The following is a 12,459-nucleotide window of genomic DNA, read 5'->3' as shown; positions in this document are numbered from 1 at the left end:
GAGTGGTCGGCCCCACAGACGTCAAGCGTAGCAGAGCGCTATATTTGACGGATTATCGGCAGCAGCAAAGACATGAAAATTTGAGTTCGCCGAGACCAGCCGTGCGTGCCCGTCGAGCTCTCCTATGGAAAGTGGTTTATAAAGGCGTGCCTCACCTCGTCCACTCCGCTGACCGCGAGGAAGGTGTCCATCTGGCCAGCGCACGACATGTCCTCCGAATCCTCCCCTGGAGAGCGAACAGAAGCCACTCAGTCTCGCGAAGCAGTGTGAATCATCATCATCATCAGCCTGACTACACCCACTGCAGGGCAAAGGCCTCTTCCATGTCTCTCCAATTAACCCTGTCCTTTGCTAGTTGCCGGCACTGTATCCCCGCAAACTTCTTAATCTCATCCGCCCACCTAACTTTCTGCCGTCCCCTGCTACGTTTGCTTTCTCTTGGAATCCACTCGATACCCTTAAAGACCAGCGGTTATCTTGCCTTCGCATTACATGCCCTGCCCAAGCCCACTTCTTCCTCTTGATTTCAACTAGGATGTCATTAACCCGCGTTTGTTCCCTCACCCACTCCGCCCTCTTCCGATCTCTTAACGTTACACCTATCATTTTCCTTTCCATAGCTCGCTGCGTTGTTCTTAACTTAAGCTGAACCCTCTTTGTTAGCCTCCACGTTTCTGCCCCATAGGTGAGTACCGGTAGCATACAGCTGTTATATACTTTTCTCTTCGTGGATATTGGTAAGCTACCATTCATGACCTGAGAGAACCTGCCATACGCGCTCCACCCCATTCTTATTCTTCTAGTTATTTCCCTCTCATGATCCGGATCTGCGATCACTACCTGCCCTAAGTAGACATATTCTCTTACTACTTCTAGCACCTCGCTACCAATTGCGAACTGCTGTTCCATTGCAAGGCTATTGAACATTACTTTGGTTTTCTGCATGTTAATTCTTAGCCCCACCGTTCTACTCTGCCTGTCTAGCTGATTGATCATGCTTTGCAGTTCTTGTCCTGAGTGGCTTAGCAAGGCAATGTCATCAGCCAATCGCAAATGACTCAGGTATTCTCCATTAACTCTTATCCCCAACTCTTCCCATTCCAGTCCCCGGAATACCTCCTGTAAGCAGGCCGTGAAGAGCATTGGCGAGATCGTGTCTCCCAGCCTGACACATTTCCGTATTGGAATTTTGTTGCTGACTTTATGGAGAACTATAGTAGCTGGGCAATCGTTATAAATATCTTCCAATATTTTCACATAGCACTCTTCCACACCCTGATTCCACAATGCCTGCATGACAGCTGAGGTTTCCACTGAGTCGAATGCTTTCTCGTAATCAATGAAGGCTATATATAGGGGTTGGTTATATTCTGCGCATTTCTCTATCACCTTATTGATAGTGTGAATGTGGTCTATTGTCGAGTATCCTTTACGAAAGCCTGCCTGATCATTTGGTTGACTAAAGTCCAAGGTTGTCCTGATTCTATTAGCGATTACCTTAGTAAATACCTTGTAGGCAACGGACAATAAGCTGATCGGTCTGTAATTCTTCAAGTCCTTGACGTCTCCTTTCTTATGAATTAAGATAATGTTAGCGTTCTTCCAAGCTTCTGGTACTCTTGAGGTCACAAGGCATTGCGTATACAGGGTGGCTAGTTTTTGTAGCACAATCTCTCCTCCGTCCTTCAGCAAATCTGTTGTTACCTGATCCCCACCAGCTGCTTTCCCTCTTTGCATTGCTCCTAAGGCTTTCTTTACTTCCTCCTTCGTTACTGGCGGGATGTCCCATTGCTGTGCTCGACTGCCTCCCTCAGTAACTTGATGATTACATTCGCTACTGTATAGATTTGTGTAGAACTCTTCGGCTAATTGAACTATCTTATCCATATTGCTGATGACATTGCCCTGTTTGTCTTTTAGCGCATACATCTGGTTTTTACCTATGCCCAGTTTTCTCCTCACTGATTTTAGGCTACCTCCATTCCTTAGAGCATGCTCGATTTTCTCCATGTTAAACTTTCTTATGTCGGCTACCTTGCGCTTATTTATTAACTTAGATAGCTCTGCTAGTTCTATCCTGTCTGTGGAGTTAGACGTCCTCATGCTTTGACCTTTCTTAATCAGATCTTTAGTCTCCTGAGATGTGAATAACCCACCCTTGATGGCCCGGTGACCGAAAGAATTTGCCCATTCCAAGGACGGAAAGGAAAGCAATCACGTCATCTACTAATTCTGAATGCTCGGATACATAACTCAGCAAAGAGACCATCGTTGTCGGCACAAACAAGCCATGCATTGCGCAGAAATATAACCAGGGCGGTTCCAGTACTACATTGCTTAGCATAGAAATGAAAAACAGTCAAAAATGCGAGCAAAAAACTTTGACCTATGCTTGACCGAGTGTTGGGTAAAGATCTCACCGTGTAGATTTGCTCAGCGTATTCTTGGTGTAGCATTCAGGAAACGCACTTTTAGGCGTCCTGAAAACACCACCCTAATGTCGTATACACTCACGTTGTCTGAGTTGCGGCATAGGTGCTGCAAATAGGAATGCTCAGACCACAGTTCTATCGTATTTCTGACGATTTTTCTTGGAGGTTCCCCTCCGACTTATACTATTTCATTTTTCAGCTGAATTTTTACATGCAAATACTGTCGTGTGCGCAGTAATACCTCATGCAAATGTGAAAATAGCGCACTGGTACGTTACAACAAGGACAAAGACTGACTCAGAAGAAAAAACGGCTGTGGCTTAGCTAAGGTTAAGCCTGGATATCTCGAAGCCAAAAACCCTCGCTGCTTTTCAGCCAACTCCCAAGCTACCACGTCTGGATCGGTGTTTCTGCGCCGTCCGACTGTTCCTGCTTCTTCTCCTTCCATGGTGAGCGTCTGCGCATGTTCTATGGGCAAGCGCGCCTTATATGCCCCTTCTTTACAATGCGCACTGCGCACGGCTGCTGCGAAAGGCCAAACGGTGGCGAGGTGGTGAAGCGGGGGCGCCTATGCGCAGTAGCGCGCGGCGGCGGCGAATGGTTAGAAGACGGAGTCAGCGCGCGGCGGCGACGACGGTTGCGGCAGCAGCGGCCAGCTGCGCTCCGCGTGACGTCGCTCGGTTTCTCGCATGCGCAGCTGTGGCAAATCTGTAGTGTGGCTCACGCGAAGCGGGGTGTTCACGAGCCTAGTGAAGCTTTTCGCTTCAATAAAGCCATGACTGACACCAGTCCCGTGCATGTCACAAAAAAGAAGTAACCGATTACTAATACATTTAACTCATCTGAAAGGTAACTGATATCAGTGGTCAGCTCCAGCGCATGAAATATAACTAAAGAATTACATAAAAGAAATCGATTATTTTTGCGTTATTTTCCATTTATATTTCATGACAACACGACCACTATACATAGACGAGTATAAGCTGGCGCGTCAAGCTTGATCTGTAGTCGGTTTCAGTATATGCGTTGATGATATAATGTTAAGTTGTTTTCTAGATTTTTTCGGCATTTTTTCTACGTTTTGTAGTGAACAAAACTTTAGCGATAGGTAACAGTATCTCCGTACACGCGCCGGGGGGAAGTGCGCCCATTTAACTTACAAAGACCTTACCACCTCCAAGTTGTGCAGAGCACCGGGTGTCACAGTGGTTTGCGCTGTGAAAGCGACAAAGCTCAAGCTGACTAAATATGGCTTTCCGTTGTGCTGTCGAGGGGAAATGGCAAATCCGAAGCACGGAACACGGTGCTAGTCAAATGCAGGCAAATCACGTTTCAATGGCGGAACATCCTCGGGCGAGCGGCTCCTTTGTCCCTCTAACGCGTGGGAATTCCCTCGTACACCGCTATTTCCCACCAAGTTCGGGTTCTCGAAGCTGCACCACTGGTTATAGAACTCAATTCTGGCAAAGTATCATCATCATAATCATCATCATCAGCCTGAGTACGTCCACTGCAGGACAAACGCCTCTCCCGTGTAATTAACATTGTCCTATGCCAGCTGTGGCCACCTTATCGTCGCAACCTCATCCACCCACCTAACTTTCTCCCGCACCTTGCTGAACTTGCCTTCTCTAGGTATCCAATCCATTGCCCTTACTGACCATCGGTTATCATGCCTTCGCATTTCATGCTCTGTCCAAGCCTATTTCTTCCTCTTCATTTCAACTAGGATATCATTAATCCCCTTTGTTCTTTTAACCACTGTGACCCCTTCCTGCCTCTTAACGATACAACTATCATTTTTGTTTTCTTTCCATGGCTAGCTGCATTGTCCTTAAAAAACCCCGATCGTTAACCTCCAACTTTCTGCGCCATAGGTGAGTACCGGCAAGGTGCAGCTTTTATATACCTTTCACTTGAGGGATATTGGTAAACTGCTACTCATGATCTGAGAAAACTTGCCAAATGCACTCCATCCATTCTCATTCTTCCAGGTGTTTCGTGCTCGTGATCCGGATCTGTGATCACTACCCGCCCTAAGTAGACGTATTTCCTTACTACTTCCAGCACCTCGCTACCAATTGTGAACTGCTGTTCCCTTCCGAGGCTATTCTTTAGTTTTCTGCACATATTAAATTTTAGACACGCAGTACTGCTCTGCCTGTCTAACATTTATCATGTTCTCCCGTTCATCTCCTCACTTACCGAACCGGGTGATGTCAAAGAATTCCATGCTGCTAAAGATTGCTTTAAATATTCTTTCTTTCCGCTGACCGCACACGACTGGAATCGGCTACCTGACGACGTGGTGCCTGTGGAATCTCGTGATGAGTTTTTTCGTCTCTGCTTTATGATCATTTGTGTAGTACTTAGCAAGCATATTTTGTTACGGGTTAGTTTGTACTAGTTTCTCTTGGTATTTCTGGAAAGGACTGGTAATATGTAATAAATGAATAAATAAATGTCATCAGTAAATCGCAGATGACTAAGGTATTCTCCATCAACTCTTATCCACAGCTGTTACCGATTCAGGCCTCTCAACGCCTCCTGTAAACAGGTGGTAAATGCCATCGGCTCGATGGTGTCTCTCTGTCGGACAGCCTTCGTTATTGGAATTGTATTGCTGATTTTATGAAGCACTGATAGCTGTGCAGTTCTTACATATATCTTCCAATATTTTCACATAACACTCTTGTACCCCCTGATTCCGCAGTGCCTGCATGACTGCTGATGTTCCCAATCAGTCGAATGCTTCCTCGTAATCAATGAAGGCTATATATAGAGGTTGGTCATATTCTGCGCATTTCTCTATTACCAGACTGATAGTGTGAATATGTTCTGTTGTTCAGTATCATATATGAAAGCCTGCCTGATTATTTGGTTGATTGAAGTTTAAGGTTGTGTAGGCTCTATTAGCGCTTCGAGTCGAAAATACCTTATACGCACCGGACAGCAATCTCATCAGTATGTTTTTTCAAGTCCTTGACCTCAGCTTTCATAAGGATTAAGAAAAAGTTAGCAGTGTTCCAAGCTTTTGGTACGCACTAGTTTAAAGGGCAGTGTGTATGCAGGACGGCTAGTTTTTGTAGCACAACCCCCACCTTCCTTCAAAAGGTCTGCTGTTATCTGATCCTCACCAGCTGCTTTCCCCTTCTGCATTGCTCCTAAGGGTATCTTTCTTCCACTTTCGTAACAGGCGGGGGTCCCATTGCTTTGCTCTACTGCTTCTCTCATTAACGCTCAGGTTGCATTGCCTACTGTATACATTTGTGAACACTTATTTTACTTTAACTATCTTATCCATATCGATAAAAGACCTTGCCTTCTCTTTCTCTTAATACATACATGTAATTTGTGACTCTACCTAGCTCACTCTTCACACATTTAGGCTACCTCATTTGTTTAGAGCATGCCCGATTTTCTCCATATTAAACGTTCTTGCGTTTATGGATTAGCTTTCAAAGCGACTTCAGTTATATTCTGTCTATGGAGTTCCAGGCTTTCGTGCTTTGCCGTTTCTTCCATCTTTCGTTTCCTAAAAGAATTTTCAGTATCCTGTCTAAGCATCATACCCCCTACTTTGGCTGCGCACACCGTAAGCTGTCAGATTATGCTTCATTGTGTTAACATTAAGGTCGTCTTCAACGGTTAAATCCGAATATCTATTCTGCAGCAATGTCCTGAATTCCTATAATTTCATTATTACGCTCACTTGCTGATTTGCTTCCGCCTCACTACTTTCTTCAGGTATTTGTGCGTTAATTCGAGACCTTACCATTCTGTGGTCGCTACAACGCACCTTTCACAGGAACTTTACATCCTGCACGTTGCCAGGGGAAGAGCACGGTATGAAATCTATTTCATTCTTAGACCCACCAATCGTGCTCTTCCATGCCATTTTCCTGTTCTCTCGTTTGTGGAAGAAGGTAGTCACGATCTGTAATTTATTTCTCTCTGCGAACTCTACTCATAACTGCCCCTGCTATTACCAAGAGCTTGTGCCTTAGCCGCTGACTACCTGGTTCCCACCCTGCTTCTTGCCTACTTTGGCATGGACGTCGCCCATCAGCACAGTGTACTGTGTTTTTACTGTCCTCATTGGAGATTCCAAGTTCTCGTAGAAGCTTTCTACGATCTGGTCATCATAGCTAGATGTCGCCGCGTCAGCCTGTAGCACCTACCGTTTGTACCTCTTATTAAGTCTAATTTCGACAGATGCCACCCTCTCATTAATAATATAGAATTCTTCTATGTTGCCAGCTATATCCTGATTTACGAGGAATCCCACGCTTAGTTCTCGTCTGTGCGCTAATCCAGGATGGTGTATTACGGGTGTAAGGAGCCCTTTAAAGGCTCCTCACTGTTAAGGTACTGTTACAGGGCCTGCCCTTTAACACTGTATACGTTTCATATATCCTCCTAAGCTCACTAAGCCCTATAGCATCCCATTTAATGCCCGCTAGTTCCACTAACTGCACTCCTAGACTTATCTCACTTGATAAGGTTCTAGCGTTAAATGTTGCCAGCTTCAGTTTATAATAACGGCCTGTCCGCAGCCAGAGATCCGTAGCACCATCCGCTGCATCTCAGGTCAGACATTAGTACATAGTGTGACGATTAGAGCAACCAGCACAATAGCCTCCTCATGTGCCATCACCCACTCTGATGTAGTCCACCTGCTCTGTCCACGTGAATGTGCTTACATCACATGGGCCCGACAAAGGCCATATGATCGCTGATAACCCCTATAAAAAATACCTGGATTACCTATAACGTTAGCACTTACAAAATCTATTCAACGCGGCACAAAATACGAATAAAAAGAAATTTTTAAATAAATTACTAGTAACGCGTTAGGCACAAGTCCTACTGCCACAGACTGCTCAGTTCATGTGCCGTCTTTTATTCGGGAATAGTGTGTCTGGCCTTCGAGTAACACGTCAGCGCACTATGTTCAAGATTCACATTTATTTTATTCCGCTTTCTTCTTGCACAGAAAAGATGCTGTAGAGGTCCGTGTGGAGCTCTACAGCGTCTGTCTCGAAAACAACCGTTCAAAAGAAAATATCCTGGCTACATGGCTCATGATAATATGGGAAATGGTTTGTCGATTTTAACGTTCTGAAGCGACACATGGGCTATGAGGAACCGTAGTGCAGAGCTCAGGATCAGTTCTGCCCACGTGGTATTCTTGGACGCGCGATGACATCGCGCAGCACGTGGGCGTTTTTCTATCTCGTGGGAAGGAGCCAATATATAATCAAAAGACCAATCTGCCGTAATGTGCACGATGTTTCATTAATGTAAATAGGATGCAGTATATGCTCTCCTTACCCGTGGTAACTCATACGAGACACGCGCGGGTGTCACAAACAAAGCAGTACGACGCGCTAAGGCTTCTTCGAGGGAACCTCGGCGTATTTCATATGTGTCTCGTATGATATCATATCTGTTACGTACAAGCTAAATGTGTCACGAATACTTCTGGAATGAGCTCAAATGGGTAGCATATGAGTTTTATGTGTCATATGTGCCTCGCATCAGCACATGTATGCTTCATACAAGGTCATACGTGTCACAAATGCGCCTCCTATGAAATCATATGAGCTATGTGTCCAGAAACGTGCATCGTATGAACACATGTTTCATACGAGTTCATATGTGTCACAAACCTGCCTCGTATGGAATCATATGAGCTTAATACGCGTTCGTACATGCTGTGAATGTCTCCGATAAAAATATATTTGCTGTATATGAATTCACACGCGCTGAAAATGTCCCTAACTGACACTCGGCACTCGAGCGCAGACTGGAGCTGTGATGTGCATCGCATCGGACTACATATACCTCGTGCGAAACAATGCTGCCGTTCACGAGTGCCTCGTATACAGTCGTGCGTGCTTTGTGAAACACGCGGAAAAGAAGCGACCAAAAACCGACCACCAAATGCCGAACAGCCAGCGCATGAAAAAAACTTCTCTCCCTCTCGCACGCAGTTTTCTCCCTCCATCTTTCTCTGTTTGTGCCATCTTTCTTGCTGTAAACAACCGTTACCTAAGCTGTCTGTCGATCGGTGTTTCCAATGTGCTTAGATACAAGTTTGGTTTGAAGGTCATTATGGCGTTCTCTCTTTTGTCGAGCCATTGTAAAGCTACGCAACGAATAACTTGGGGTATCTGCATGGCAGAGCTACACGTGAAGCAAAAAATACTTTCGCATTGAGAGCAAGCTGTTTCAATGCATATCGCAGTGTACATCAAGATTTACAGTATGAATGGAAGTCCAGTTGTTCAGTTATATTCCTTAAACAAGGCAAATCACCACTTGTCCTCTAGTCTTAGCGTCCAGTTCCAAAGTAGTGAAAGGATGCGGAGAGTATTGTCGTGCAAAATAAATGCTACAGCTTCATGTGGCACCCGTGTTATCGTTAAATGGATTCCACAGCCTGTGAAAACACCCATGATGGATCGCATTGTAAACCTTTTGTATCTGCTAAATGCAATTTCAGTAAAATGACTGTATGACTAAAAGAATTGTATGATCAAACCGAGTTTGAACCGCAGTGGCACTCACTCTTAGTGCTGTGCAGTTTATTGTCATTTTCCTGGTTCTTTGTGGCTTACATGTGTCGTATTTCAATCTATTAGCCACACTGAGGACGGCAGCGCAGTAAAAAACACGAACAAAAGGAGGACGGACGCAAACACAGGCGCTGACTAACAACATTGTTTATTGCCTTAAACAGGCTTATATAGGCACAAGTCTCATGAGAAAACAAGGAGGAAAAAACAACTCACGCACCTGTAGCACAATTACCTTGTTGGTTTAACCCCTTCCCTCCAACCACTAACACGTTCATGGGTGCTTAGGAACAGCAGCTCTTAACGTTAAACCCCATAAATAAAAAGCAAATTGTGTGTTACTATAGCTACTCCGCTGGGAGAGACTGGACATCTGTCGGCCTCTGTGAGGCGGGAAAAAATGCTTAATAGCAAGCTAGCGCTCGTGGCATGGATTGTTTTGTGTCTCTTCTGCATGTTAGACCTAAGCAGTTTTCGTAGAAATAGCTGGCTTTTGGGCAGTTTAAAATGAAAGTAAAAAAGTAGCTTGCTTCTATAGTTTAAGAAAAACAAGACCTGAGAAAATTTTCCTTTAGAACCCTTAATTAGAGCTGTTTCAGATTTAATATGCCCTCTGTAGGCTGTTGCAAAAACATAGCGAAAGCTGAATAAGAGGACCAGGTGCGCTATGCTGGAAGGCCCGAGTTTGCTGAAACTCGGAATCTTCCCGAGCTCTGGCGACGCCCTCAGATGAATGAACTAATGGTAGCAAGACAAAATCCCACCCTCGTCACGCCTCCAACTTCATTGGGTTATCTGGATATATTCCGTGCTTTATCATCACATCGGCGCCACCTCATCGGCTTCTTGGGCGGTCTACAAAAAACGGGTCACGTGAGCCAACCGCTGGTGCACTTTTCATTTGTGTGTCGCTCCACCAAGTGAACTGCGTGTTCAATTAGACAAACGAGGTTTGTTGAATTTTATAATGCACTTAATACACCTTTATAAGCATTTTTAAGGAACGAAACAGCGCAACTAAAACGAAGGACCAAGAAAAAGAGAGACACGAACACGCGCTGACTTACAACTGACTGTTTTAATCGGAAAACCACATATAAATATAAACCACATATCTCTAATCGCGGCGTCACAGGCTCACGTCGTCATCGCAAACCACTAACATAAAAAGAAAGGAAAACCATTGGCGAAAGGTAAGCACCTACAGGCTCCCACGCTTTTCCAACAGATATATCTCGCGCTTAGACAAGGCTATCGAAGTGCTGCTCACACAAGAGTCACCTTCTGTGCAGATATGATACGCCTCTACTACTTCCCGTACCAGTTGTTCTTTATGGCGATACAGCACAACAGTGTTGTCAAAGTACGGAGTGCATAGGCAAGATTTGCAATGTGCAGCCAGTTTTGACGAACCGGAGCCACGCAAAGAATTAGCGTGTTTTTTGGAACACGCTAATTCTTTGCGTGGCTCCGGTTCGTCAAAACTGGCTGCACATTGCAAATCTTGCCTATGCACTCCGTACTTTGACAACACTGTTGTGCTGTATCGCCATAAAGAACAACTGGTACGGGAAGTAGTAGAGGCGTATCATATCTGCACAGAAGGTGACTCTTGTGTGAGCAGCACTTCGATAGCCTTGTCTAAGCGCGAGATATATCTGTTGGAAAAGCGTGGGAGCCTGTAGGTGCTTACCTTTCGCCAATGGTTTTCCTTTCTTTTTATGTTAGTGGTTTGCGATGACGACGTGAGCCTGTGACGCCGCGATTAGAGATATGTGGTTTATATTTATATGTGGTTTTCCGATTAAAACAGTCAGTTGTAAGTCAGCGCGTATTCGTGTCTCTCTTTTTCTTGGTCCTTCGTTTTAGTTGCGCTGTTTCGTTCCTTAAAGATGCAATACCAACTCGCCCACTATGCTATGCTGCTATAAGCATTTTATAGTGTGCAAGATTTGGATTTAAAGCGCTTTGGAGTGATTTATGCATTATTAAATTTTGCTTTGTACCGCGCGGGAACGCTACCAACGCCCGTCATCAGCTGACCGCCAATGGCGACGAGGTACAGTGCAACGCTACGGAAGTAGTCCGCAAAAAAAAATAAAGAGAGGTGTATCACTCCGCGCTGTTCTGTGGCCGTGTGGTCTAACGCGTCGCTCCGGAGAGTCGACAGGCAATGGGAGCGCGTGGGTTCAAATCCCGCATGGTGAAACTTTTTTATCACACATTTATTTTTTTCATCGGAAGTTGAATTTCGCGTGACTTGAATGAAAAAACTCGGTTTTTTCAGAATCGCTTGAATATTATGCCGTGTTCTGAAATGAACTGCATGCATCTGTTCATTTCATGCATACCACGTTAATGTGAGCTGTCCGAAATTCGTTCTCAATGAGCTCGCACCGGCTTTTGGTCAGCAGTGGCGGTTATCTTCCCGATTCTGCAGCATTGTGACTATACTTTTTAGATGCAAGTGAGAGGTGTATGCGAAAGATGACATTCATTCGTCGGATTTAATTAATTAGCACAGTGGTGAGTGCTCTGCAGTGCCCGATTAACAAGTGGCCATCTGCAACTTTCGATTTCGCCGTTGCCGAGGAGCCCACTTTTTTTTGTGGGCCTCTCTTAAGGTACCTGGCATGTTATGAATTCTTCTGTGGAACCGGTTAGCGGCTGATCCAGTCTTCGCCAAAAGAGTCTGGGACCGACTTTGGCACTGTGCTGTAGAGTAGCCCAAAGGACTTGGCGAGAACAATTATTTTTTTACTGATTGCAATGTTCAATGCATAATGTGCCTTCCTCGTGAAATAGTTGGCCTTCACCATGTCAGGGCTGGACTTCAAAGGGGCCTTTATGCGAATGTAGGTCCCGTGGACGCATCCCACGACGTCTGTGATGCCGCCGCGCAGAAGGAAACGCTCCTCAACTTACGCACGCTCGGCCGCAGTCGTGGGCAATGCGAACCACCGCTTCTGCACAGCCGCGTCGATAAGCGCGTTGGAGATGTCCCTCACACAGCGGCTCACAGTGCTTTATTGGCGTCCAATAAAGTGGTCTGCGCCGACGCTCCCCTGGAAGCTCCCGGTCGCGAAGAACCGGAGGGTGCAGAGGACTTGCTCTTCGACCGAAAGCGAATGAAGCCCGGTACGCACTCTCCGCATGCGTGGGTCGTCGCCTAACTATTTACACAACCATCGTACCGATTTTTTGGAGAGGCGAAAATGTCGCTAGAATTCGTCGTCGGCGAAGGCAGTAAACGGGTCCAGCCGGCCGTACTGACATTTGCCGTCAGAGGAAGCGATTACCCAGGCTGCTGCTGCTGCCGCCATGACAGTCCCGAGATGAATTGGGGGCACTTCACCGTTAACGAGTTTAGCTCCGAGTTCACCTGTCAATCAAAACCTTTGGTCACGCCCCCGACGTGCCGTACATAAATTATAGGTGTACGCGCT

The 12,459-nt window shown here is 45.6% G+C and overlaps 1 protein-coding gene across 6 annotated transcripts in view; it reads right to left on the bottom strand.

Moving 5' to 3' along the window:
• The window catches only part of LOC149325860 (uncharacterized), a 292,578-nt gene that overhangs the window by 141,061 nt on the left and 139,058 nt on the right, over nt 1-12,459 (bottom strand). For all 6 annotated transcript variants that reach the window (XM_089563537.1, XM_089563535.1, XM_089563539.1 and 3 more), the window contains one exon: nt 156-226. In XM_089563537.1, the coding sequence (XP_089419663.1) occupies nt 156-226 (71 nt within the window). The remainder of the gene's footprint in view (nt 1-155; nt 227-12,459) is intronic.

This window comes from Amblyomma mixtum, chromosome 10, assembly GCF_055824585.1.
Source record: "Amblyomma mixtum isolate Tamu chromosome 10, ASM5582458v1, whole genome shotgun sequence".
Taxonomy (NCBI): Eukaryota; Metazoa; Arthropoda; class Arachnida; order Ixodida; family Ixodidae; genus Amblyomma; species Amblyomma mixtum.
Note: the sequence above shows the minus strand (reverse complement) of the source record. Positions and strands in the feature narration are given on the sequence as shown.